This window comes from Ascoidea rubescens, assembly GCF_001661345.1.
Source record: "Ascoidea rubescens DSM 1968 unplaced genomic scaffold ASCRUscaffold_9, whole genome shotgun sequence".
NCBI classification, from domain to species: domain Eukaryota; kingdom Fungi; phylum Ascomycota; class Saccharomycetes; order Ascoideales; family Ascoideaceae; genus Ascoidea; species Ascoidea rubescens.
Window position 1 is genome coordinate 514,462 of NW_017962921.1, and position 27,836 is coordinate 542,297.

Consider the following 27,836-nt stretch of genomic DNA (forward strand, 5'->3'; position numbering starts at 1 on the left):
GCCAAATCAATAGATCAATAAAAGTATGAACAAAAAATTTTATGAAAGTTTTATATAATACAGCTATAACCCAAAGCAAAAAAAAAATATTCAATAGAAAAATAAAAACTTGAACTAGAGAAAAAACAACTTATAGTCGTAATTAAAAATACATTTACTGAAAAAAAAATTGCACAAAAAACGTATAAAACTAAATATTTGAAAATAATAGCAATTATTAAAGACTGCGGTTTTTGTGTTAGAATAGTGAGGAGAATGCAATGTTATATCAAGATTGAAGAAAAGCAACAAATATTCTATTAAGAAGCAGAAAAGTAAATTAAAAAGAAAAAACTTAGAAGTTGTTTTAAAGGAAAGTTTTAATAGGGCAAAATATTTTTCGAATTTGACAGAAAGTTCTGAATATTTGAATCAATATTTAATGAAGAATAATTATTATTATTATTGTCATTATCAGTTGGATCATTTAAAAGATAATTATAACTATGGTTGTTATTATACTTGGTAGATTTGTTTTCAATGTTATTGGCCGGAGACGAATTATTGTGAAAAAAAGATTTATTTGTGATTTCTTTGTTTGAATTAATTGAATTGAAATTTTGACTTTGATCAATATTAGTGTTCATATTGTTATTGCTAAGATTTTCGCTTTTGTTAGCATTTACTTCATTTTGATTTTGATTAATAGAACTATTATGATTATGGTTATAATTAGTACTATGATTATGATTAAGATTATCGTTATTGTTATCGTTATCATTGTTATTATTTTCATTATTTTCATTAAGCTGATTAGCTCCATGATTAACATTATTTTCCCAACCATGGATAACATAACTAAGACTGCTTTTCAAATCCCCATAAATCTTTGAGTTTGAAGGTAGACCTAGCATTTCATTTGTTTTCTGAAAACAGGAATGAGCAGCTAATTTTTTGCCATTTCTTTTAAACACTAATTGGTTTGAGATGTGTTTCCATTTAACTTCTTCAGCAACAGAAAGAGCTTTTTTAAGGGCATTAATATCAGAGTCAGTAAACTCTGGAGAAATATTTTTGCTGATTATATTGTCAGTAGTATTATTTTTGTGATTCTTATTAATATTAGTAATTTTTTGCTTTTGGTTTCCAGCTAACAAACCCGAAATTTCAGGTGAAGAAGAATTTGATGTTAAAGAGTTTTTTCTTTTTAAAGTATCGGCGGTAGTGGGATTACTGGAACCAATTTCGTGAGAGATATCATTGTTATTAGGAGTAGTAACGCTAGATTGAACAAGAAAGTGTTTTTTTTTGTTTTTGCTGGATTTATTGTTGTTTTTGTTTGCTGTTTTTATGGTTTTGGTGGGTTTAATGGTTTTGTTTTTTGCATGTTTAGTGGTTTTAGAAGGTTTAGAATTTTTAAAATTTTTAGAAAGTTTAGCGGATTTGATATTTTTAGTGCTAGTATCGGGATCGCAATTATTATATTCTTTGGAATCTCTGGAATCTGTGGAGTCTCTGGAATCTGTGGAAAGATTTGAAGGCGATTGATTAGTTATTAGGGGGTCATTAGAAGGAATTAAGTTGAATGTTCGGTTGGCCGATATGGGTTGAAACTGGCTAGGAATCAGAATATTGGCTGCTACTTGATAATTAAGCACTGAATTATGAGTGTGATGATGAGTGTGATTGTGGGTGTGGTTATTTGATTGAGGTTGGAGTTGGGCCTGGGTTGAAGAGATTGAAGGAATTTGATTTTGGTTCATTATTGGGATTTGCAAAGGATAGTTTGGGTTGAATGAAGTAGGGATTTGCTGTAAGGTATTGTTATAAAATTGGTTGTTGTTGTTGTTGTTGTTGTTGTTGTTGTTGTTATTTGGGGAATTGTTATTATACTGGTGATTGAATTGACTATTTAGTTGATTGATTGGATGGTTTGATATAGACAATTGGCGAATATGGGTTTGAGGGAAATTTTGATTTTGATTTTGATTTTGATTTTGGCTTTGGTTTTGATTTGACAAAAAATTTTGGTGGAATTGATTTAATTGAGATTGAAAATTAGGATGAAACAGAACTTGAGGATGAATTGGTTGAAGCGGTGGAACTTGGTTAACGGTTGGAAATTGTTGGAATTGTGGGTTGAATAATTGATAACCATTTTGAAACAGGACTGGATTAGGGATATTGCTGTTGATTATGTTTGAAGGGATGTTTGAGGAGATATTGGGAGAGTTATTTGGAGAGTTATTTTGGCTAATGTTGCCGTTATTTTGAATGTTTTGCAAGTTATTTGAATTGTAGTCAAACAGGTTGTTGAGATTGAGATTATCGAGGGAGGTAAGAGTGCTGAGGGAATTAATAGAATTAAGGGTGTTATTGATATTGTTGATGTTGTTAATATCGTTGATATTGTTGATGTTGTTATTAAGGTTATTTAAGTTATTTAGGTTGTTGTTGTTATCATCAAATGGAGAATGATGAAATGTTGACATGATTAGGAGGATAATTAGAGTTAAAGAGAATAAATAATAAACGAATGATAAATAATAACTAGGGAAAAATTTTGATAATAAAATTTTATTAATAGAATTTTATTAAATAATAATATTTTATAATATTGTGAAATAATATTAAATAAGCACCCGAATTATAAAAAATAAATATTATTTGGACTTATTAAGTAGCTGAAGAGGATTGATTAATGAGTATTGAAATAAATATGGGAGTTGATTGAAGCAGATTGGTAGTAGTTACGATATGAAAGATTGAAGAAAATATAGATATTGTGCACAAAACAAAATTGGATTAAGATGATACAAAAAAAACAAAAACAACAGATTAATAAACGATATAGTATTAATGATAACAGCTATGAGATGGTATAAGAGTAAGAGTGCAATAGTATAGTGATAGAATAGAATTAAAGATTAAATTAGCTTTATCTCAGTGGAGGATAAATAATGGATAGTGTTTTAAATTTTCTTGATTTTTTCTGAAGATTAAATTTGATAGACCAACAGGAAAATTGAATAATAAGTAAAGAAAAAAAAAAGCCTGAAAAAAACCTGAAAAAAACCTAAAAAGAACCTGAAAAAAACAACAACAGAGAAAGTTGGAATATAATTTGCAATTCTCCAAACAGAAACAAGAGAGATGGCGATGGAGAGTCTGGGAATACGATTATGGTTGGTACTATTCGGTGAGATTTCAAGAGTTGTGATATAATATAAAAGCGATTTTGAATGGAGTTGAAATGGCAAAATGATTTGGAGAAGTGTGGATACAGTTTATGGTTTATGGTTTGTGATTAGAATTCGAATTCGAACTATGGTGAAGAAAGAAGAGAACTTGAGAAGTGAATATCAAAAATAAGATCAGAAGCAAGATGAGTTGGTTGTATTAAAAGCCCAGATCTAGTGGAGCAGATCTGTTCAAGGTGGTTCATGGAGAGCAACTTCTGAACAATAACGATGGCAATAGCAGCAATATGGGGAATCGAATTGCACTCGACCTATTATATCTCGCTTGCAGAGGTTGCTAAAGCTCTCTTTTCTCTGAGCTCTTCTAGCTCCACATTCAGCTAACAACCGATTCAATCGCTGAGGAAAATTTCAGGGCGAGAAAGATGACTCGGTCTCGACGCCCGTTTTGCACCCAGCGTTCTCGTTTCGGTGTTTAGAGCTCTGTGTTAACACCCACCTCTACGGGAGACGTGGAAACGCGTTGCACAGCAGTGCAGGCGCAATCCACTGTAGATATCGGCTTGGCAGTGCAGTTATATTGTACGCAGTATCTATTATTGTTCTTATCTGTCCCATTATATGAGCTTTCCAATACATCCAGTCCCAAATGGCGGGCCCCTTGCCTCACACCTAGAATCCCATACTACTGGTCCTCTTACCGACAGCTGCTGCTTGCCTCGTCAAAACACGTGCTACAAAGAAACTGCTGGCTGGAGGCCTGCTTCTTAAAGTGACAAACGCCCACAGAACTTCTCTGTCTTTCAGTACTAGCAAGGCTTCCTGGTGCGCTCTACTTGCTTGCTAGCTACAAGCCAACGACTGCTCAGCATTTAGTGGATTTTGGATACCTGACATCACATGAAATATAAGTTGCAAGAGGGTAATAGGCTCTGCAGATAATCCCGATACGAGACGCATGCGTGTGTACGTGTAAAGCTGTATAAACGGGAACAAAAGCAGCCCCACGCGCGGTTCCAAAACAATGCCAACCGGCCTGGACATAGCCGGCCAGTCAGCATGGTCGGAGAACGCTCTGCATCTGGTCGGCGAACTCATAACGTTCGGCTGGCGCACGCGTGTGCCGAGCGCCAAACATCAACAACGGATCCACAATGCACCCACAACGCCGCATTGGACTGGGCAGGCCCTTTCCGTTTTGGGCACGCAGCAGAGGGACAGCGGTGCAAGAACATTATAACAGCGGTCTCACAGCGCCAACACAGGATTAACACTTGTAGAGCACTGAGTCCTCTATTGTCTTTTCAGTCGATTGAGTTGGTCGAATATATCCATCCCAAGGCTCTATTGTTGGATTGGGAAAAACAAAAACACTCTTTTTTGACAGCCTTTGCTGATGCAAACTTAAATCCCTCGATGCTTCCTTCCATGAATCTTAATTATGCCTTCTGATATTTCTTCTATATTCTCATCACAAAATAATGTATCAAATTCAAGGAATTCAATTTCATCAAAACAACATTTGATTCAGCCAAAGATCCCAACCTCCTCAAAGGCCTCAAGAGACTTCAATCCCCCAATAAATTCTAATCTAACACCTTTGTTTATATCTAATGACAATAATATTAACAGCATTAATACACAACAATACCAGTCTCCAAATGATCAATCCTTCTCTCGGAATCTGTTTTCTCCTTACACCCAATTTTTTCTAAATTCAACTAGCAGCAAGAATAATAGCAATAACAGCAATAATTTTGAAAAAGCATTAAATTTTCCTAATACACCTGGTGGTCTTTCGTCAAATTCTTTCTCTTTAACTCCCTTGATTTATAATTCTGATCTTTTTCTCCAAAATTCACCACTCCAAGATCAAAATTCTCAAAATCAACCAAATCAACCAAATCAACAGAACCCTTTAACTCCAGTCCAAAACCAAAATATTTCAAATACTCCCATCCCTAATGATCCAAATATTATCTCTTCATCAATCAATCCATATAATTTTATTTCTTCTCCAAATTCAAATAATTTCAACAATATAGATAATATGAATAGCATAAACAATATGAATAGCATAAATAGCATTAATAGCATGAATAGCATGAATAACGTGAATAACATAAATAATATGAATATGAATATGAATATGAACATAAACAATTTTCCATTAGATCAACTTAATGCCTTAAAATCTTCCTTTCTAACTCCCATTTTACAATCAAATAATTTGAATATTAATTCAAATAACATGAATAACGTGAATAACATGAACAACATGAACAACATGAATAACGTGAATACCTTAAATGACTTAAACAGTATGAACTTGAACAATACCAATATAAACAATTTACTCAATTATATGAACAACTCCAACATCAATACACCCAATACACCCAATATTAATAATTTTACTAATTTTACTAATTTTAATAATTTTAATAATCTTAACAATCTTAATAATCTTAATAATCTTAATAATCTTAATAACTTTAACTTTACTAATATCAATACGCCCAATATTAATAACATCAATACACCCAATATCAATAACATTAATAACAACATTTCTACTCCCCTGAATAATTTATTTCAATACTCAAATACAGAATTAAACAATCTAGTCTCAATTTCTCCTTATATAAATAGTGAACTTTCTCCACCGAATAGTATAATATTCGAACCCATATCTGAATTAATCTCAGGTTCTTTATATTCAAATAATATCAATAATAACAATAGTAACAATAGTAACAATAGTAACAATAATAATAATAATAATAATAATAATAATAATAATAATAATAATAATAATAATAATAATAATAATAATAATAATAACTCTATTTCCACTCCAACCTCTGCTTCCAGCCCAATCATCAATCTCAATCTCAATCTCACTCCAACTCACAATCTCAACCTCACACCTACTCACAATTCCACTCACACACCTAATTCAACGTCCAATTCAATCTCCACTATTAATGAAAAACAAATTAATCAGAAAACAACTGAAAGAAAATACCAATGCCGTTATGAAGGTTGTAATTGGGCTTTTGCTAGACAATCTGACTTGAGACGCCATATGAAATCTCACGAAGAACCAGATCATTACTGCCCCTATTGGAAGAACGATCCAACTTGCCATAAAAAAGGTGGTGGCTTTAATAGACTAGATGTCCTAAAAAGACATTTGAAATTAGTTCATTACGTTATTGATAAAAACAATTATGATCCAAAGACTAAAAATGACCCAGGTTGGTGTAGAGTTTGCCAAAAATTTTTCCCAAATTCAAAAAATTTCATTGACCATTGCCATAGCTGTGCTAGAACTGTCGCTCCAACTGAATGGAGAATAACTGACGACAGTTATAATCCCCAGGATGATGAATCAGTTTCAATGAAAAAAAAAATCATTCAAGACTACATTACAAATAAAAGTCATAAATTTATAAGTGAAAACCATCAATTTGTTAATAATAATCCAAAAAAAAAATCAAAACAAAACTCGTCTATAAACGACAATCAATTAGTAAATCCCTTCAATAAAAATTTTAATAAATCAATAACTAATCAATCAACTCAATTATCAAATCATTATGATGACAAAACCGAAGATGAATCAGAAAATCAATAATTTTTTTCAATCAAAAAATAGAGTTTTATTTTCTTTTTTCTCTGATTGTACATTATTTTTTTCGGTCTTTTTATTCATTTATGTTATTCATTCATTTTGCATAGAAATATCTACATTACTATATTATTTACTTAAGTTAATTCATTAATCAATTTGATTATTTTATTATTTCATTTTATTAAGTCATTTTTTGTTTTATTTATTTATCTCTTGGAACATTTTGGGACTTTTTCATTTTTTTCCTATATAATATGTATCATAATATAAAAATATTAAGCTTTAAAACTAAATAAAGTTGTTTGGTTTCGTATTTAACCAATGATTCAGCTATCAACATCAGTGGTTATTTATATTATGTGGATACAGTGCAAAAAAACAACTCCTCATCAGGGGCTCGAACCCTGGACATTTCGGTTTCTTGCGAAACTGGAAGAATCCCTAAAAGCCGAACGCTCTACCGACTGAGCTAATGGGGACAAGCTGCATTTTGCAGATAATTGCAATTATCCTCAAAAAATAATAGTATATTTGAGATACATTGAATTAAGTATTTGGACTAGATTTCCAGTGGGTTGCTGGATTCTTAAATAAAAAATGTTGTGTGGGTAACATCCCATCTCCTACAATATATTGTTATCTCATTGAATGCCAGTACAATGAGGAAGCAAGAATATCCGCAGGCATAAGTCCCCTGGAACTTGGTTCAGAGAGGTCTACGAGTCCCACATGGCTGGCTCGCGGCTACAGAATAAATAATAATAATAATACGTTGAATTATTTTCATTTTTTTTTGCTTTGAAGAGGATCAATTTGATTATCTTACTATTAGTATTGTATATTACATGCTAATATTTTAAAAGAACATTTTATTAACCTATAACTAGCATTTTAAGCGTTTCATATAATTTTCTTTGATAACATCTGTAGCCACCAGAATGGACTCAGCTTCCTTTTCAACTTTATCCTCAAATCCATTTTCCAAGTTTTCAGAAGTTAAAAACTGGAAGAAACACCAATATCATAGAAGCGCCGGTGTATTTCATCAAGATGGCGTGCTGTTTCAGCTGAATCAATAACAACATTATTCAATTGGCTACGAGAGCTGCTTCTGGTGGTTTTGTAATCATGATAAAACAAACCAAAGTTGCATTTAGTTTGGGAGATATATAACTCTGGAATTATCTAAGAAAATGGCATTGGGGAAATGTACAGGTATACTGCTGTTGAAATTTTAATAATCAATTTACTGGGTTTAAGCAGTTTCATTTCTCTGTTCTACTATTTGCTTTTTCTTATTTTTGACATTACAAACTGTTGGTGCAATTATGAGGTGGATTTTTCGCTTCATCTATTCAATATAAAGTTTTGATATTTTTCTGACTGTTCAAGATTACCACAATGGCAGCCAGCAGAAACAACTACTGAGGGAAGTGGTGTAAAAGATGCTTTTATTGAGTGATGGTTTGTGATTTGGACCAGCAAACCCAAGAGTTTGAATTGTATAATATATGGCTATTGTTTATCTATTCCTCTGATAAATTGATTTAGAATTGTACAAAGTAGCAACAAATTTGATACCATGATTTTGGTTGGATGAATACAAAATGGCACATTCAAGATTCTAAACGAGATGGTAATTAATATTTGAAAAGCAAATTTTTCTGAAAATAATTTTTAATAAATTGATAAAAATTCAATAAATTTTGGTTGCCATGTATTATTAAATCACTTTAAATCCAACTAATGAAGCAGGAGCGAAAAGGATACTGAGTCTTTTCTTTCATGAAATTAATTGTTACACAATAAACTTTTGAAACAATTTTTTAAGCATATCTATGAGTATTTCAAGTTTTTTTGATAATTGTTTTGCTAGTTTTTCAACACATTAGTTAAAAGATGTTGATAAGAAGTGATATGCATAAAAATTAGCCAGAAAGCATGCTTTCTTGATTGTGCTCTAAATAGTAATGTTACAGAAAATTTAATATTGTTGAATTTATAGAAAGAAAGGGTGCAAATTTCTGATCTATAGTATTCCAAATAGTAATTAATTAGTAAGGAGTGTAATATGAAATTATGTTAAAATATAACATTAACATTTGCTTAATATAATTCACTAGCAACAATCATTCTATTAATCTCACAAAAGATGCTATTCTAGAACGATTTTTCAAATTTCTACTGAAATTGTTTAATATTTAGTCTTTAGTTGTTTTGTTTCCAGCTGTTATCGAAAAACAGTATTTGTTATTTTGCCAAATATTCGATGAATTCTTTAATTCTTGAAATTAAAAAGTGGAAATTAAATGGATTAAATAGAAAATAATTGATTATATTTCAAAAAAAAATTACTGGTTTTATCGTTGAAATATTTAAAGAAATTTTTCTAAAAGGAAACATTTTGGGAAAAACTCTCAGGTTTTTATTAATCATCTAATTGTCCTTTTTCAGGTATACCTCTCAAGACGTTTACAAAACTTAGTATATATTGAAAAAAGATATCTGGTAATAGCTGAAATATCAAATGGATTTGAATCATTGTTTTTTTTACATTTTCTTGTTGCAATTAATGATAATAGTGATGATAGTGAGTGATTACTATGATTTCCAAGATGGTGATATATTCTTTGACCAAGTTTTTTATAATTCTTTATGTTTTTTTTAAAAATAACTTTTACACACAATTTCATAAATTTCGAAGTTTAGGTGCAGAAAAAATGTGTTCAGATTAAATGAAATGTTTATATAATTCTATCATTACTATATGTGATCAATTTTGTTTTTTTGAATTTAAGTTAAAAGCCAAGGATCGAAACTTAGAAATTAAATTATGGCTTTTTCTGAAAAAAACTTTTTATTAGATGAAAAAAATGTTTTTGTCAGTTAATCTGGATATATTTAGTTGACTTTATTCACTCTTTTTACGCTGATATGCTTATCGCACTAAAAAGGTATTGAATTCATAAAGAAAAATATAGCAACAATCGAAGATTTACTGCGTTCTCTAGAATGTCTTCACATTCTTAAGAATGAGTCAATTTGAATGTTCCTCATTTTAGAATAACATTTGAATATGAAACTACTGGTGTAAAACTTCCGAACCAACAAACAAAATTTCTATTCAATAAATGTGTTCAGCAATTAGTAAAACAAGAAATCAAAACTTGATCAAATAAATTGCAAAAAAGTCAGCTCGCACTCAGATTCGAACTAAGGACCAACAGATTTGCAATCTGCTGCGCTACCACTGCGCCACACGAGCAAATTTAAAAATTAGGACTTTTAATAAAATATTCCTTGTAGTAATAATAAGCTATATGATACTACATAGGTCTACGAGTCCCATACGGCTGGCTCGTGGTCACAGAATATTAAATAAAAAAAAAAGGTTTTTTCTAGTGCTAGGGCAATAAAAAAACCAAAATCTATTGAAACTACTTATTACATACAGGAAAGCATAATAAATAGTAATAATAAATAAAATTATCAAATTTAAATAACTTTTTTTTTTTTTTTAGTTTTTTTAAAAAATAGTTGCTAAGAGCCCACTTTATTGGGGTTACTGCACAGTGTTTATTATATCTATATATAAAAGAGTGAATGCTATCTTTGTAATTCTACCGTAGATGTGAGGAAACCTAATAACTAGGAAGAAAACTCACATCAAAGACGGGAGTGTGAAATCTAAGAAGATATATGCCGGTGTCAAATTACCTTATGAATTGCCATGCATGGGAAACGAATGTAATGAGTTTGCCTATGCCCCATTTTGTGCCTAGGTATGTGTGAATGATTTCTGGGTCTACTTCGTCAGAGAGAATTGTTGGAATCTCTGAACGGATTCTCGCCTGTGAGTTGATTGGACATTGGAAGATATAATGAATTATCGTCGGTCTCAAGAGGGAACATTTGCATTGGTTACTGCTGATAATTTAAATAACTAGCACAAAATCAAATAAGCTTGTTCAGCTGACTAGTATATTATTTAAATATTTTGCCATTTGTATATAGTTAGATCTGGTTGGATGGCCGAGTGGTCTAAGGCGCCAGGTTAAGGTCCTGGTCTCTTCGGAGGCGCGAGTTCGAACCTCGCTTCAATCATTCTTTTTACACAATTTAGTGTTTTCATTACTGTTCTCAAACAATTTCGTTTTTTTTGAGAGCACTAATTTTTGATGAAATGACTCTATAATATTTTATCACAAATCTACCAAAAAACTTTACAAAATACACAGTATACTTCTAAAATCATCTCTCACACACATTTTTTTTTACTTTAATCTTCATCTGCTTTATAATATGTTTCTGGGAGTTCAAAGTCGTGTTTATCATTTAGTTTAAACTGTTTCTTGATTACAAGCAAAATTAAACCAGCTACTAATTGAAACAACCATATCGATATCAATGCAATCGATATATATAATTCTGTGTTTGTGGCTTTTTTGTACTGTCTGAATAACGACCTTAAAACCTTTTTAATTGAATTTTCTGACCCTTCAACTAACGTTGTGACCGAAAAATCATTGGTTGATCTTTTAAGTAAACTTGATGCACTAGAGGATGTATCATTATATAAAATCACATCAGTTAAATAAGTTTCGTTTACTCTTGAAAATGAAACCTCAGTGTTATTATAGACCCAGGTCAATCCTTTGCTAATAGCAATTAATTTATCTTCAATCATACAACCAACAATTGCTTGGACTGGTTTGTAAAAAAAAGTATCATTAAATATATCCGCTAATCGTTCATTCATATCGTCAAGAAAATTGAATATTATATCATTGACTGAACCAGTTGCATCGTGGACCACTCCAAATAAATTTTCATTAATTGAATCTTCTCTTTGGGTTAAATATGTATTAGTTGAACTGGTCCACTCAATTGCAGAATTATTAATTTCCGACGTCATAGCAGAAATTAAATCTTTAAATATATCTGTCAAGCCATTAATTCCTGATTTTAATACCGATAAAATGATATACTGAAAGATGACTGTTATAATTCCTGTTATGCCTAGCATAAAAATGAAAAATGCTCTTTGACTAGTAATATACATGATCATCCATTTGATTTTCAATTGGGTTTTTTCTGAAATATTGAATAATTTGAATAACATGTAGTTAACTAAATTTGAAAAAACCACAGGAACGGTATTGTAATTATTATTGATAACTTCGTAAATATTTCTTTTCATAGTTAGCTCATCAAGACGTCTTTCATTTAGAGACGATATCTCTGATGTCATTCTTTGAATTCTTTTCCATCCTAAAATTTCCTGATAAGCTAGAGGAATTAAAATTAAAACAGCAAATATAATTAACAAAATAAAAATAATTTTGGAGGTTTTCTCAATTGAAGAAGATAAATCATTATAAAAATCTTCAATCTCAGTAGAACCAGAACAAAACTGAACCTTTTTTAATTCAGGAACAGTTAATGTATCACCAGAACTATCGAAAACTGTTTTATTTGATAGTTGTGATTTCAAGTATTCAAATGGAATTTTAATAGCTGTTTCAGTTTTATTTTTAAGAGTATCAAAATCCGGGACTATATCAGCCAATTCAGATAACGCATCGTCAACTGAAGAAGGTATTTTTATATTTTCTAATGAAGATATCTTTAAAGAGATATTATTAATAGAATCTGCACCATCTTGTGCATCGTTATTTCCCGTTAAAAGATCAATTATGGACTCGCCTGCATCAGCAATTTTGTTCATCACAGATGAGAGATCCTCTAAGGAATCATTGATTCCATCCGCAGCATCTATTATAGTATCATTGACAAAATCAATAACTGTTGCGGATATATTAGTTGCAATATCAATACTTGTATCAACTGCAGTTGTTAAAAGACAAGCATATGTTCCAACTAATAAGGAAATAACAAAGATTATTATATTTTCAGTTGCACTTAATAATAATTTAGTAGAAGAAATTATCGCGTCATTAATTTCATTAATTCCTTTTAATAATAGAGTATTTGCAGTTTTCCCCATATAGTGAGGTAAAGAAGCTAATGTTGTAGCAGTATTTTCCATCCATTGACAAGATTGTTGTGTAAAAAGCTCTGCTGTTGATAAACTTGACAATATAGCTTTTTGAAATAAAAAAATCTTTATTGCCATTAATATTAAAAATAATGTATATTTATTTAACCACAATTGGGATAATCTGTCTATTAAATTAATGTAGGGCTTAGGGTAATCAGGATTGCAATGGTAGTTATTATTAAATTGATTCCTTTTATGAAAATGATTGCTTTTTATATGGTCAAGATCATAATAATCTTTTATAACAAAATTATCACTAAAAACATTGGGATCATTAGTCAAAGTGTTATTTGAAGTATTGGTTATATAAGGGTTACTCATTTCAAGTTCAGATGAGCTTGATTTTGAAAATAAGTATTTAAAATTTGGTAATTTTTCTCTTAAAAATTGCATCTGTAATATATATATATATATATACATATATATATATTTATGATAAATGTAAAAAAGGGATTAAAAAAATTAATACTTATTTTTGGGAAATTGAATCATTTATAATAATTAAAAAAATCAGTGGCACCAGACCAACAAATAGCCTCCCAAACCCCAAACAACTAAATGATAGAGACAGTTATTTGATCATTATTCGTTATCATTTGACTTATTTAATATAAATAAACATAGCTATTGCATACTATATGTTTTATCAAAAGTGACTAGTCAAATAAACCAAAATAGCTTATGTAGTTTGGGTTTTACATTTGTTATAAGAAAACCTCAAACAAATCCATAGGCATGAAACTGTCAAGCGCATGCATGGTTACGTAATGGTGCAATAACTTACAGCTATTTTCATATTATAGATTGAATGAAACTGCGCTTTCTTGCCAAATCAGAAAAAAAAATAAGAGCAAAAAAGAAAGATTCAGCGGTTATCAAGCTTTGTCAAGCTTCGGTTTATAATTTAAACTCTGATCCAGACCCTTGAAGTTGAAGAAATTCTTTTTGAATAAGTCTGAGCTTGAAAAATCTAATGCTGAAGCTTCTAAACCAGCTACTATTCAAGAGATAATATTGTTTTATATGCATCTAGGTTTTATGTATTTTTCTAAACAAGTCATCTTTAGACAGAAAATCAAAATTAATCCACTAGAACCAATATTCAAAAATTAAAAAACTATTGTTCAAGGAATGTTTACACTAACGATTATTTCATTCATGAAGAAGTTAAAGTAAGCTCATTATTATTATTGAATCTTATCTATTCTAAACAAAAAAGAAATATAAACATAAATACACAATGAAAGAAAATCTTTCAAATAAACTGTAGAGATAGATTTAACACGAGTTTTCAATTTGGTATTTCTTAGGCTTAACAAAATTTTATATCTATTTATAGTTCGAATTTATTTTAACAGATTTCTTAATAATTAGCAATAAAAACTCTTAAAATCTTAAAAAAGGCCTTTAATAAAACTGGGATGTTCTTTGAAAATTTACTAAAAAGATTATGATAATTGAAGGTATTATTTATGAGGATGTTGGATATTTGAAGAATATTTATTCCTTTTATTTAATAATAGATTCTTGAAAAGTATAACAAAAGCATTGAATTTTCATCAAGCATTAAATTGGAATGACTTTGATTATTTAAAAAAAATAAAAAATTAATTCGATCAACTATTTATCTGGTTGAGCTGTTTAAAAAATTGAAAAAAAAATAAGATATTCTGAACATAGCAAATAACTGATTACAAAATAGTATGAAACCTGAATTTTCAATTAATTTTCTTGAGTTTACATTTTATAGAAGAAATTAAATACCCATGAGAATAATCCTATCAAAACCTTTAGAATCTGTAATTGTAATTGTAATTATAATTGTATTATATTATATTAATTTTAATTTTAATTTTAATTTTAATTTAATTTTAATATTTAGTATCTTGAGTTATATATTAATAACATCATAATTCTTATATACTTGAAGTTGAATTCGTATTCACATTCATGATATGCAAAATTTTAAACACCTAACCATGAACAAAAAAAAAATGAAAAAAAGGAAAAGAAACATAAACATAAACATAAACAAAAAAAGAATTAACAAATAAATATAAGCTAGAAGCGTTGAGATCTAGTTGTGTATGAAATTAAAAAAGAATTGAAAATTAACAAAGAAAAACAAAAGACAAATTAATTAATTTAATTTAATTAACTGAATGTGTTTAGTGAGTTTAATAAAGCAAACGAATAGAAATCTTATATTTGGTTGCCTCTAATAATTCATGTAGTTTAGCAATATCGGCAGCATCAACATCCAAAATATCAGCCATAAGATAAGCAATTCCACCTCTTGAATCAGAGAATTGTTTTTCAATATTATGATTACTTAAAATATTATTAACAGTTTTTAAAACACCTGGAACGTTTTGATGAATATACAAAACTCTAACAACGTTTTCTTGATCTAAATTCAAAGATCTTAAGGAGACTTCGGGAATATTAACAGCCCCAATAGAAATACCCTCATTGATATATTTAGTTAAAGCATTACTAACTTCAATTCCAATAGCGGATTGAGCTTCTTCAGTTGAACCACCAATATGAGGAGTTAAGATAACGTTTCTTAAAGAGGTTAATTCAGAACTCCATGAATTCAAACTATTGGAAAATAAGTTGGCACCGTTTTTAGCAGGTTCATTTGGATAAACGTCTAAAGCTGCACCAGCGATTTTTTTCACTTTCATTGCATTAATTAGAGCAGAAATATTGACCACAGTTCCTCTTGAAGCATTAATTAAATAGGAACCTTGTTTCATTGCAGCAAATTGAGGCGATGAAATCATATCAACTGTATCAGGTGTTGCAGGAACATGTAAACTAACAAAATCAGCCTTTCTTAATAATTCATCCAAAGATGAGACTTGTTTAGCAGTACCTAAAGCCATTATAGCTAAGATATCATAATAAATAACTTTCATACCCATCGATTCAGCTAAAACAGATAATTGAGAACCAATGTGACCATAACCGACAATACCTAAAGTTTTACCTCTAATCTCCCAGCATTTATTGGAAACTTTGTTCCAGGTACCGGTATGCATTTCAATTGATCTATCACCTAATTGTCTTGCTAAGGAAATTATTTCAGCAATGACTAATTCAGCGACAGATCTTGAATTAGAAAATGGAGAATTAAAGACAGCAATACCGTTCTTGCCTGCAAAATCTAAATCAACTTGGTTTGTTCCAATACAGAAACAGCCAATAACACTTAAGTTTTTAGCATACTTCAAAATCGAAGAGGTTAATATAGTCTTCGATCTGATACCGATAGCATGAACAGATTTAATTTTTTCAATCAACTCAGATTCGGGTAGAGATGATTTATAAGATTCAACTTGATAACCTTGATCTTTGAAAATGTTGATAGCAGTTTGGTTAATATTTTCTAGTAATAAGATTTTAATATCACCAGTGTTAAAGGGTTTTAAAGCCTTTATGTTTGCTTTATTGATGATTTTAGGGGTCATAAAGATGTTTGAATCCATATAGGAATCAGTTAAAGAATTTGAAACTTGATCTTCATTGATTGAATTTGAGTCAGAAGTTTGAAAAGAAATTGCATTTTGAAAAGATTGCTGCAAATTATCGATATTTTGAGGAGCCATTTTATTGTGTTAGTTGGGTATTAAATAATTGAAAATTAAAATCGAATTGAAGTTAAAGCTGGAAACAAAAATCAAAGAGTGATTGAAATGAAAAATAGAAATGGAGAAGAGATTAAATATTGAATGTAATGTTGAAGGTGTTTATTAGTCTCTGTGGTAATTATTTGCTGTTAGTGCTAATTTATACCATTTATAACGAGATGGGAGACATGAAAAATTATTATTTCACATGGTCATACGCGATGAGGTATAAAAAATTTTTAAAAATGACTGAAAAATCGAAGCAACAAGTGGGATTGCGATTGGCTACAAAGAGGAAAAACGTTTCTGGAGAAAAAGAGCTTCAGGGGAGCTCTACTGAAGCAGGGCTTTTTCAGCAGTAGTGCACTTTTTTGTGTGATTTATCAACAGCTATACTGCTAACACAGGGAAGTCAGCAGAAAACAATCAACTATTAGTCATATTGCTCAAATTTTCAACGCTTTTCGTTGGTTTTCAATGTTTTTCGTCGTTTGTCGACTTTTCTGGCTAGCGGCGCCAGTGCAGTGGGGCTTCTCGTAAGTCGATTTCTACAAAAATAAAATGCTTTCTTTAGCTTGACCGAATTGCGTGCAAGGTCATGGCTGCAACTGTGCCAATATTATTAGGATCCACGAAAACAATAGGCTTTACAATTATCCATTTGCTTCGCTCATGAAATATCTCATCTAAAAAGTTTGAGTATTTCCGAGATGATATGTAAAATCAAGCCATCTGCTCATACTTAGCGGTCTTTATGACCGATTGGGTCTTATTCCCCAGGTGGCTTCCTGTTGAAAGGCTCTGTTCTGGCCTTTTGAAGGGTGCAAAATAATTCTTAAAGACGATAGTCAACGGTCTTGAAGTGTTTTCCATTATATTTTAGCTGAGTTTCAGATCATTAATATTTTTCCTTGGGTATCATTTTCTTTTGCGTTGTTTTTATTTATGTGAGTATTAGATAAAGTGTCCTTCTTATCCACACTCTTTGAGACCATGCTCTCATTTTATCATTTTCATCAGCAGGCCGACAACAGCACTGGACAAAAACATTCTTAGCTACGAAATCCAGTCTCAGGAAACCGGCGCCTCGGAGATAATTCTTAGAAAACCCACATACAAAAACTGTCAGATCTCAACGGGTTTTTCACCAAGTAACGAAAATTGTTGTTGCATTGTCTCGTGCAACACTCGATTCGAGATCGTTTTGATTATGTGACACCTAAATTCTAGAATGCGGTGCCAGAAGTCTCTGTATTCTTTTTTTGAGGGGCAAGCTCGTGCTGCGATTAGCAGTTTATCTTTTGTTTTGTATTAAGGCATATGATTTCTCAGTTTGAGACATTCCAAATACAGAAGGTATTTAGATATGCTAAACCTAAATCCTGCTTTTCTGGTTTGGGCATTTATATATAATATCTAATGATATTTCTCTTTATTCCAATAACTTTATTCGCATCTTTTTCTTTTAGGCTTTTAAAGTCTTTTTTATTCATGCTGAAATTTTCTCATGTTTTTTTTTTAAATTAATTCTCATGTATATAGCAAAATCTAAGAATTTGCTTTTAAATTTCTGTTCTTCCATTTTTATTCATTTAAGTTTCATTCCAAAGTAGATAATTTTATGTATGTTCTTATGAAAAGAGTACAATAACCTTATTGAATATGGACTTTATACCTTTTTTGTTCACTTTTTGTTCCTACTGTCAAAACAACTATGAAAACTATGAAAAATATCAAATTTTTTTAACAATTTTATTCTTGTCAATTCAAATAAACTTTCATGTTAAAAGATCAAAATGATAATAATTTTTCAATTATTCTAATAGATAAATTTTATAATATATAAATCAATCACATTTCCACAAAACTAATCATAAATTTTCTATTTACTTATCCTTGATTAAAGTATAGGTAAATACATATATATATACCCATATATCTATACATCTATTCAACAACACTAGGTTATATTAATTATACTTCAATCATGCCTCCAAGATTTCTTGATCAAAATTATTTCAAAAATCCCTTCTATAAGGAGGAACCAAAACAAGATGAAAAAAACCAAAAAAATGACAACATCAATACTGATTCTGAATCTGATATCTCAAGTATTAGAATATCTCCAGGTGTCGCAAGAGCTGAAATCACTAGAAAAATTTGGACTAAACAAAATTTAATTATAGCTTATTCATTAATTATTTTCTCTTCTTTAATTATCTCCTTTGCAAGTTATACCGGTAATACTTATGAAGCCTATGCAACTTCTTCATTTGCAAAACATTCCGCCATCACAACTGCCAATGTTATTTATAAAATCGCAAGATTAGCTTCCTATCCAATTATTGCAAAATTATCTGATGTCTTTGGTAGATCTGATGGTTTTTCAATTGCTGTTGTTCTCTTAACTGTTGGTTATGTTATGTATGCTGGATGCAATAATGTTGCCACATATTGTATCGGTATGATTTTTGAAGGTATTGGTGATGTTGCCTACACTATCATGCAACAAGTTTTTATCGCTGATACTACAAGTTTGATCAACAGAGGTTTTTGGGCTTCTTTACCTGAATCCCTTACAACTATTCCAACTTTATACTTGGGTTCTACTGTCGCCGAATCTGTTCTTAATCATAGTTCTTTCCGTTGGGGTTATGGTATGTGGGCAATCATCTTACCTTTCACTTTATTCCCTTTAATTATTATCATGGTTTATATGGAAAGAAAAGCTAAAAAAGAAGGTGCTTCCAGAAATGTAGCCATTTGGAAATCTCTACCTGATGGAACTTTACTACAAAAAATTAATCACTTGTTATGGGTTGAATTAGATATCATTGGTGGTTTATTACTTGTAGCCAGTTTGGCATTAATTTTAGTCCCATTATCTCTTACTGGTAAAGGTAAAAGTCATCGTTGGGAACATGCCAACTTTATTGCAATGTTTGTTTTAGGTTTTGTTTTCTTAATTTTTTTCCTTGTTTGGATATTTCGCTTTGCTAAAAATCCTTTCATTCCATTTAAATTAATGAAGAACAATAAAACTGTTATTGCTGCTTGCTTTATTGGTTTTTTCGATTTCTTAAATTATGCCACTTTCACATCTTTTTTCCCATCTTATCTTCAAGTTGCTGGCCATTATTCAAGTGGTGCTGCTACAAGAATCGATAACTCTTTAAGAGTTTCATTTCAAATTGGTTCATTAGTTGTTGGTATTTTAATGCGTTTCACAAAAAAAGCAAGAATTTATGTTTATATTGGTGTTCCAATGGTTGTTCTTGGTCAAGGTCTTATGATTTACTTGGTCAATAAACCAGATGGAACAACAGGTAACGAAGCATCATTTATTGCCGTTAAAACTATTTTTGGTGTTGGTCGTGGTTTCTACCAAACTTCTTCTCAAGTTATTATCCAATCTATTGTTACAAGAGATCAAGTAGCTATTTCAACTGCTGTTTTCCTTGCAACTATGACTATCGGTGGTAGTTTTGGTTCAAGTATTTGTGGTGCTGTTTGGTCAAACTATCTTCCCGATAAATTAGAAAAATATTTACCCGATGAATATCAAAGAAATGCAACTGCCATCTTTAACTCAATCAAGTCTGCAATGATGTTTAAAGTTGGTACTGAGGCAAGAGCTGCAATCGATCAATCATATAAAGAGACTGCAAGACTCCTTGCTATTATGGCAACATGCTTCACTGTTCCAATGATTTTCCTATTATTTTTCATTGCCAGCGTTGATCTTGTTAAAGAAGATGAAATTAGACAAAGAGAAGTTGATAGAGAATTAGAAAAATCGGAAATTAGACAAAATGAGATCGATAATCAAAACGAAATCGACAAAAATAACAACCTGAAAGCCTCGCAAAAATCGCTAGATTCAAATTCCCATTCTGAATCTAATGAACTTAACAGAAAAAACTAGTGGGTTTATTCTGTTCAAATTCAATTTTTTACGATTTCTTTTTTATTATTATTACTTTTTATTATTTTTTATTATTATTTTTTAAGATGATTTTAATTTTGGTATTCAACAGATTAGATTGAACACCGATGACGTTTTGATAGTTTAGTTTATTTTTTTTTACTTATTTTAGTTTATTATTTTGTATTTATTCAATATAAGCGATCTTTTAAAATGAAGAATAAATTTGAGAATTATAGCTCGCAAATTCTGTTTGAATTTGAATATTTCGTTTAAATTTAAATAATTTTTTTTTGAATCTATTTTTTTCAGATTTGTTTTTTCTTCTGAATCTCCTGCTCGAATCTCGCTGCGGGTAACTTTTGCGTGGTGACTATTTTTTTCCTTTTCTTTAATTTTTAATTTTTAATTTTTCAATATAGGTATTGGTATTAAGTAGATCAAATATTTTCAACGGTTAAGAAATTCTCAGTTATTAAATAATTTAGAATTCAATTAGAACAGGATAAATAAAAAAAATGAGTGCAGCGGCTTTAGAGAACTTGTCGGATAAGGCAAGAGTCCTTTATGACAGAATGTCAGACGATTGTTCTACTTTTTACGAAACTAAAGAATTGCAAAAATTGATTAATATTAAAAAACAACTAGATTTAGTTTCAATTCTTGAAGAATTAATGCAATTTAAATTAATTAAGCCCGGGAAGCAAGGAGATGTTTTGAAATTTCGAGCTGTTTCAATTGATGATGCATTAAAAGTGTCAAATATGACCAAAGTTGAAGCCATGATATATTCACATATTGAAGCAAGTGGCAGAGAGGGTATTTGGACCAAGACCATAAAGGCAAAGACCAATTTACATCAGCATATTGTATCAAAAGCACTCAAATCGTTGGAAAGTCAAAGGTATATAAAGAACATTAAAAGTGTAAAGCATCCCACAAGGAAGATTTACATGCTATATAATTTGCAACCATCGATTGATGTCACAGGAGGTCCATGGTTTACAGATAATGAATTGGATATTGAATTTATTCAAACATTGCTAAAAGTTATATGGAATTTTGTCGCGATAAAGACATTTCCGAATTCATTTCCAGATTCAAATGATGTTAGTTTAAACTATATTCAGCAATTGTATCCAGTGAGTTATAATAACTATCCTAGCATTGAAGATATATTGAAATTTATTAAAAATTCTGAGATAACAGAGGTTTCATTATCTTTGAATGATATTCGATCATTGTGTAATGAATTGGTTTATGAGGATAGATTCGAGAAAGTTTTATTAACTGGAAATTTCAATATTAAAGATGACAACAACAATAATAATAACAATAATAACAACAATAATGGACAGGAAAAATACAAGGCAACTTGGCAAAGTGTTTTAGAAGAAGGCAGAGGAATCAAATTGGATTCCAATGCTTATGAAGTTCGAGAAAATAAGTTTAGTGTTTTTGATTATTATAGTTTAGTTCCACCTAATCAAGCTGATGATCCAGATATTATGTATTTAGATAATTGGTTGAATTTATGAAAAATTGAAGAATCGAAGAAGTGATAAAGAGAGGAAATAAAAAAAAATAAAAAAAAATAAAAAAATAAAAAAAATAAAAATAAAAATTTAATAAATCTCGTTTAAATAGGATATATTTATTTGGTTGATTATATAATAAGACTGATTAAAGGATCATTAATAACGATTGATTACTTAATTGATTACTGTTTTTGAGATACAGGTAAGACGTGTTGTTTGGCATCTTCTGCTTTTTCTTTTTGTTTAGCGACAGCATAAACTAAACCAGCGGCAAAACCTAAAAAGATTGAAGAAACACTTAAGAAGTTGACACTTGCATCGAAAAAGATTAAGCCGGATAAAGCGATTGGTAATTTATTTAAAGCACCGACCATTGAATATGTTGTTGAAGAAGTGACTCTAACACACCAAGCAGAGCAGTAAGAGATACCAACAGATGCCATACCACTAAAGATCATTGAAAAGATGATTGAATTTTTTTGGTCGGTTGGAAAATTTAGGTATAAATTTTCTTCAGACCAATCTTCTAAAATAAAGGTAGATACCAATAAGATTGGGACAGACAATAAGTTATTGTAAAACATTGTATCGAAATCTTTGAAATTAGTTAATTTAATTCTCTTTCTCATGTACAATACAAAAGTAGCCGAGGCAAAACAGTTTGAAAACATCCAGTAGTAGCCATAGTTCAAGCCAAAAAAGGAAGCAGAAGAAGATAAGTCGGAGACAGATCTCTTATCGTCACCTAAAGCAGCAACGACAGAAGATAAGACCATCAAGATAAAAGAGGATAAAGCCATTGAAGTGACTTTACCGCTGAACCAAATAACTTCACCATAAGCAATTAAAATGATGGTTAAATTTTTGAAGATAGTATAGATTGGAATTGATAAGTATTGGATGGCCTTTGAAGAGGTATAGATCATGACGACCAATAAGATTGCGATTGGGGACCAACTCTTTGCTTCTTTTGAATTGAATTCTCTGTAATTGATAACTTTAAAATTTTTCAAGAAAAAAATCAATAAGAGACAGACAACTGATTGGACACATAATAATAAAAAGTTTAAATTATAATTTGGATTACCAGACAAGACGTATTTATTTGTTAAAGTCATTAAAATAGAAGACACGCAATAACAAATAATGGATATAGGTCCGGAGTTAACAATTGAAGAAGCTGACAGTTTTTCCATTTTTTGAATTTATTTTATTTTATTCAATTTTCTTTGTAGAGACGAATAATGAAAGTGCAAAAAGGAAATGAGAATATAAGAGAGGATTTAAAAAAAAGGATGAAGATACAATTAAATTCAAGCTTTAATTTTAATTGGAAATATTAATATTGGTATAAATAACAAGTATCGAGATCAAAGTTTATTCTAGTTGAAAAACAAAGATATAAAAACAATAGAGGATAAGAATATAATAATACAAAATCAGAGAAGCCTTTGAGCAGGAGAAAGAGGAGGAATTAAAACAAAGAAGTGAACGAAGATCGAGGTATGCTTTGATCAGAAATAATGGGTGAAAAAAGATACGAACGACTCAGCAGGAATGTAATTGAAATGAGCTGCACTGGAAAGAAAAAGATATCGCAGTTTCAGCGAGTATTATATTTGTATTTATATTTGCGGAAGAGGCCAGCGTGGGCGGGCAGTTTCCACAGCGGCATTCCGCAGCCGTGGAGACGGCAGAACACTGTGCAGCATTGTGCCGTATAACGTGTGAAATCCGCATACTCCAAAGTCGAGCACGTGTAACCCGAACGTTCTACATCAGATTCGGGAAGAGATATCAATTAAGTGTACATAGGTGGTGTCGTCCAGGGCCAACAACACTCTTAGACAATAGCAAGGGCCAAAGAGACAAGCAATGTGAGCAACGACGAATTAAGACCATTGAAAGTGGCAAATGCAGCACCGTTAACGCTGGAACCTCCAGTGACAGAGGCAGTTTCTTCAGCAGAGGATTCCAAAGACTCGGCGCTCGATTCATCGGCTTCTGCAATGGATGCTGAGGATGAACGAGATAAGGTCAGAGTTGAGGTGCCCCCCGAAGAATTTGAGGAGTCTGAGGCAGAAGATTCGGAATCAGAGTCAGAGACAGTTGTAGAAGCTGCTGATGCTGATGCTGAAGCTATTGATGTGGAAGTTGGATTTAATGAGTTACTACCCAGCAGAACATTATAAGTGCAAAATTCAGTCTTAATATAGTTCCTGGTATGATCATCAACACTATCTGTACAATAGGCACATTGGTAAAAAACACTCCAAAAATCATCTTCTAAATCACATAAACAACTATAGTATTCAGTTGATGATTCATCATAATTTAGACAAGATGATACAGCGAGATAATTAATATAGTCAATACAAGCATCAGAAAGATCACAAAATGTAGCGTTTCCTTCATTTTCCGCTCTTTTAAAAATTGTTGAACCAACGTGAAGCACACTACCCGGTAATGGTTTAATAGAGTCACCATTATAATGAGCAATACCATATTCATCAATATCACCATCTTCATCTTCATCTTCACTAATGCCCTCATCTCTTTTAAGAATTGCTGGAACAACATGAAGCACACTACCCGGTAATGGTTTAATAGAGTCACCATTATAATGAGCAATGCCATCTTCATCAATCGTACCATCTTCACCAACAGTATCTTCTCTTTTAGAAATTAGTGGGCCATTTACCGAGTATTTTGGGTGGATGGTATCACCTACAAGTTGTTCAGCTGCATTACTTAAACATCCAGAAATAGCAAGTAAAACTAGTATAGCGGTCTTCATTTTATAATATAAATCAAAGAGTTATATCAATGTTCGATTTATAATGAAATGGTTAATCAAAAAAAAGAAAGAAAGAAAAACGATTGAGGAAAATATAAAAATTATAATTACTTATTTTGCACCAAGATAAATGGCATTCTATTTATATTCAAACTAATCTATACTCTCTCTATTATAAAGATCTATCAAAATAAACACGTTGGAGTGTAATTTTTCAATTTTCTAGGGTTGCAAATTGTTTGCAAAGTTTCAAACAGGCAAATTCTCTCCCTAATCTAATATCGCAAAATGATTCTGGATTCAATACCTTTCCATAGTAAATGTGTTGAAGCCCAGGATCCAATCAGGGCAAGGCTTTGCAGTCATGTTCTCCATCTCACAGTACTAAATCTCATCAAAGAAGAAGAATTTACAAGCAAATTGCACTTAGAGTTTGAGTCATATGCAATAAGGTGCGTGTTGTGCGCCTACTCCAGCCATTCCTAGTGCTTCAGGTTTCTCCTTTTCTGCTGGTTAACTGGGATATTATTAGGATTATGGAGACACATTTTACCATATAAATATACTGCTGATTAGCTGAAAAAGATACTATCAAGGACACATTGGGCATGTCGATATCAGTATCACTACCAATAATCAGTTGTGTAACATCTGATAAAGGAATGAATAATATTATATATTAACCAGTTCAGAGTCTCTGTTTCCATGTAACGACTTCGCGTTTTCACAGCCTGTGCTTGTTTTCCGCCGTGCAACATTTTTACAGCATTTTTCCGTGTCAACGAGGCAGTTCCAACAGTAAAAAGGAGGCTAGATTGCCAAAACAATGTTTGAAACAACTCAAGCTTTTTGTTCTTGGTAAAATATTCTGCTGCTTATTTCACCTTTACTGCAAAACCCGAATCACTGAATCAATCAATATATTAACCATTATATTATATTAATCAATAGGTTGTCTATTAACAAGTCAATTCAACTAACTCAACTAATAGAGCAATGGGTCAGATACCCAAACAAGAATTGTTTCATTCTATCTTCTTCTGATAGAAGAAATAAATTAGACAACTCAGTCCCTGCATCTATCATTCTTTTTTGAGCGACGGCTCGAACCAAAGACAGTTTATTTTCCAAATGTAGGTTATACTACTGCGCCAAATTCACCACATCCAAAAAGGGCCAGCCCAAAATGCAACTACAATAGGGCTTATGTATTGTTTTGATTGCTTATTGTTGTAGCAAAAGCACCAAATCACTAAAGCAGCAAAAGAATCATCAAAACACTCTGAGATGAAAAGTATATTTGTTAACACCAACCATCAGAGAACTCCTTTTTCTGGTGTTGACAAAAATGGGAGATATCACTGTTTTCTACGCTAGTTTGCTTATAAGTCCCTTTGAAAATGAAATATATCTAGTTTTAGCACGTGAAAAATATTATTTTCCATCTGTCTTTTTAGCACACTTCTTAGTAATCTAATTCAGTACCATCACCATTATTATTGCCATCACCACCAGCAATATCTTCATTATCAGTGTCACAACATTCGTTTCTATCCTCTTTGTATTTATTTTTAAAATTATTTGCATTATTGTAATATTATCGTAACACCATCAATACCCATAATATGTCTTCAAATCACAACAATTCCTACAGATCAAACCGCTCAAAGAGAAATAACTCGAGAAACAATTCAAATACAAAATCAGCTAATAACAATAGCAACAATAATAATAACAATAATAATAATAATGCTATTAATAATGAGCAGTCTTATAAGACCAATAATGCCACTGCAACCACTTTAACTCCATCCAATCCACCTCCAAAATTACCCTCAAGCTATGGTTGGGCTGCTGCTGTGGCTAAATCCATTAATAAATCTGATAATAAAATTAACTTCAATAGCAATTCTGTTAATAATACTAATACTAATACTAATACTAATACTAATACTAATACTAATACTAATACTAATACTAATACAAATACGAATACTAATACAAATACGAATACAAATACAAATACAAATACAAGTATTAATTCCAACACCAATACCAACACCAATACAAAAAATATTAATGATAACTCAATCTCCAAATCCCTGATTTCAAACTCAAACAATGCCTCTTCTTTAAGCTTATCATCTAATTCCCGTAAAAATACTATCAATTCAAACTCAAATTTAAATATAAATAAAATTTCAAACAACAATTCTAATAATTATAATACTGCCATTAATAATAGCTCAAATATTAATAATAATAATAATAATAATAATAATAATAATAATAATAATAATAATAATAATAATAATAATAATAATAATAATAATAATAATAATACTGATATCAATATTACCAATAATTCATATGAGAACAATTCTTCTACTTTCACTAACAGATATAATAATTTTAATAAATACAATAATACCAGAAACAATTCAAATAACAATAATAACAATAACAATACTAATAAAAAACACACTCCAATAAATAATTTCAACTCAAAAGATGTAGAATCATATTTAAAAGATTTATATCAATCATTTTATCAAAGTGCAATTAATTCAGACAATTCGCCTCAGTCTCCTAGCATTAAAATTTACTCTTCAAAAGATGGTGGTAGCTCATGGAGCAATACAAATAGTTCAAAAAATCTTAAAAAAAATAAAAACCTTAAATTAAACGATAATATAAGAGTACTTAACTCACTTTTCAAGAATTTATAAATCAAAAAAAAAAATCAAAGAACCAATTAAAAAAAAAAATAGGAAAAAAATAGATTAAATATTATATAACTATATATTTAATACTTAATAAAAATTTAACAAACATTTTACAATTAAATAAATAAAAGTAAATAAGTTCATTATAAAAATCAAAATAATCTACAATTATCAGTATAGAAACAAAAACAAAAACAAAAATAAAAAACATAACATCCAACTATATTTTACATAATAATTCTCTCTGATTCAACATTCTCAGAAATCGTTTTGTGAGGCAACACTTTACCACCATTAACATATATCTCATCTTTAACTTTGACATCATCTCCCAAAAC

The 27,836-nt window shown here is 30.5% G+C and overlaps 10 protein-coding genes and 3 non-coding genes across 13 annotated transcripts in view; 5 read left to right on the forward strand and 8 right to left on the reverse strand.

The window, feature by feature from the left end:
- Positions 1 to 359: 359 nt before the first annotated feature.
- On the reverse strand, positions 360 to 2,471 carry ASCRUDRAFT_8922 (uncharacterized protein; the record flags this gene model as incomplete). The annotated part of the gene is made up of 1 exon (XM_020195020.1): positions 360 to 2,471. The coding sequence occupies one exon, from the start codon at positions 2,469 to 2,471 to the stop codon at positions 360 to 362; it is 2,112 nt and encodes a 703-aa protein (XP_020046473.1).
- Positions 2,472 to 4,620: 2,149 nt separating this feature from the next.
- Positions 4,621 to 6,819, forward strand: ASCRUDRAFT_14303 (uncharacterized protein; the record flags this gene model as incomplete). The annotated part of the gene is made up of 1 exon (XM_020189193.1): positions 4,621 to 6,819. One exon carries the CDS (start codon positions 4,621 to 4,623, stop codon positions 6,817 to 6,819), a length of 2,199 nt encoding a protein of 732 aa, XP_020046474.1.
- A 379-nt stretch (positions 6,820 to 7,198) lies between these two features.
- Positions 7,199 to 7,295, reverse strand: ASCRUDRAFT_t117. Its single transcript has one exon. It is a non-coding gene; the product is annotated as a tRNA-Lys (tRNA).
- A 2,714-nt stretch (positions 7,296 to 10,009) lies between these two features.
- ASCRUDRAFT_t116 lies at positions 10,010 to 10,081 on the reverse strand. The gene has a single exon. It is a non-coding gene; the product is annotated as a tRNA-Cys (tRNA).
- Positions 10,082 to 10,838: 757 nt separating this feature from the next.
- ASCRUDRAFT_t113 lies at positions 10,839 to 10,920 on the forward strand. Its single transcript has one exon. It is a non-coding gene; the product is annotated as a tRNA-Leu (tRNA).
- Positions 10,921 to 11,013: 93 nt separating this feature from the next.
- On the reverse strand, positions 11,014 to 13,263 carry PRM1 (pheromone-regulated protein PRM1). The gene has a single exon (XM_020193572.1). The coding sequence runs from the start codon at positions 13,196 to 13,198 to the stop codon at positions 11,096 to 11,098; it is 2,103 nt and encodes a 700-aa protein (XP_020046475.1). The 5' UTR covers positions 13,199 to 13,263; the 3' UTR covers positions 11,014 to 11,095.
- A 1,693-nt stretch (positions 13,264 to 14,956) lies between these two features.
- On the reverse strand, positions 14,957 to 16,708 carry ASCRUDRAFT_59581 (uncharacterized protein). The gene has a single exon (XM_020191240.1). The coding sequence runs from the start codon at positions 16,489 to 16,491 to the stop codon at positions 15,055 to 15,057; it is 1,437 nt and encodes a 478-aa protein (XP_020046476.1). The 5' UTR covers positions 16,492 to 16,708; the 3' UTR covers positions 14,957 to 15,054.
- Positions 16,709 to 18,372: 1,664 nt separating this feature from the next.
- On the forward strand, positions 18,373 to 20,638 carry ASCRUDRAFT_76672 (MFS general substrate transporter). The gene has a single exon (XM_020193573.1). The coding sequence runs from the start codon at positions 18,500 to 18,502 to the stop codon at positions 20,435 to 20,437; it is 1,938 nt and encodes a 645-aa protein (XP_020046477.1). The 5' UTR covers positions 18,373 to 18,499; the 3' UTR covers positions 20,438 to 20,638.
- A 259-nt stretch (positions 20,639 to 20,897) lies between these two features.
- Positions 20,898 to 22,034, forward strand: RPC34 (DNA-directed RNA polymerase III subunit C34). The gene has a single exon (XM_020193574.1). It carries the CDS (start codon positions 20,956 to 20,958, stop codon positions 21,973 to 21,975), a length of 1,020 nt encoding a protein of 339 aa, XP_020046478.1. The 5' UTR covers positions 20,898 to 20,955; the 3' UTR covers positions 21,976 to 22,034.
- Positions 22,035 to 22,066: 32 nt separating this feature from the next.
- Positions 22,067 to 23,494, reverse strand: ASCRUDRAFT_157090 (GDP-mannose transporter). Its single transcript, XM_020189365.1, has one exon. The coding sequence runs from the start codon at positions 23,169 to 23,171 to the stop codon at positions 22,158 to 22,160; it is 1,014 nt and encodes a 337-aa protein (XP_020046479.1). The 5' UTR covers positions 23,172 to 23,494; the 3' UTR covers positions 22,067 to 22,157.
- A 265-nt stretch (positions 23,495 to 23,759) lies between these two features.
- ASCRUDRAFT_157058 (uncharacterized protein) lies at positions 23,760 to 25,252 on the reverse strand. Its single transcript, XM_020189364.1, has one exon. It carries the CDS (start codon positions 24,770 to 24,772, stop codon positions 23,819 to 23,821), a length of 954 nt encoding a protein of 317 aa, XP_020046480.1. The 5' UTR covers positions 24,773 to 25,252; the 3' UTR covers positions 23,760 to 23,818.
- Positions 25,253 to 25,938: 686 nt separating this feature from the next.
- On the forward strand, positions 25,939 to 27,544 carry ASCRUDRAFT_14310 (uncharacterized protein). Its single transcript, XM_020189196.1, has one exon. The coding sequence runs from the start codon at positions 26,398 to 26,400 to the stop codon at positions 27,499 to 27,501; it is 1,104 nt and encodes a 367-aa protein (XP_020046481.1). The 5' UTR covers positions 25,939 to 26,397; the 3' UTR covers positions 27,502 to 27,544.
- A 181-nt stretch (positions 27,545 to 27,725) lies between these two features.
- PSA1 (mannose-1-phosphate guanylyltransferase) overlaps positions 27,726 to 27,836 on the reverse strand; it is a gene marked incomplete at both ends in the record, with an annotated part of 1,095 nt that continues 984 nt past the window's right edge. The window contains one exon of the mRNA XM_020195023.1: positions 27,726 to 27,803. Within this exon, the coding sequence (XP_020046482.1) occupies positions 27,726 to 27,803 (78 nt within the window). The remainder of the gene's footprint in view (positions 27,804 to 27,836) is intronic.

Bases quoted from the DNA above. Each gene is read 5' to 3' on its own strand.
- ASCRUDRAFT_76672 (XM_020193573.1), top strand. From the start codon at position 18,500: ATGCCTCCAAGATTTCTTGATCAAAATTATTTCAAAAATCCCTTCTAT.
- PRM1 (XM_020193572.1), bottom strand. From the start codon at position 13,198: ATGAGTAACCCTTATATAACCAATACTTCAAATAACACTTTGACTAAT.
- ASCRUDRAFT_157090 (XM_020189365.1), bottom strand. From the start codon at position 23,171: ATGGAAAAACTGTCAGCTTCTTCAATTGTTAACTCCGGACCTATATCC.
- RPC34 (XM_020193574.1), top strand. From the start codon at position 20,956: ATGAGTGCAGCGGCTTTAGAGAACTTGTCGGATAAGGCAAGAGTCCTT.
- ASCRUDRAFT_14310 (XM_020189196.1), top strand. From the start codon at position 26,398: ATGTCTTCAAATCACAACAATTCCTACAGATCAAACCGCTCAAAGAGA.
- ASCRUDRAFT_157058 (XM_020189364.1), bottom strand. From the start codon at position 24,772: ATGAAGACCGCTATACTAGTTTTACTTGCTATTTCTGGATGTTTAAGT.
- ASCRUDRAFT_59581 (XM_020191240.1), bottom strand. From the start codon at position 16,491: ATGGCTCCTCAAAATATCGATAATTTGCAGCAATCTTTTCAAAATGCA.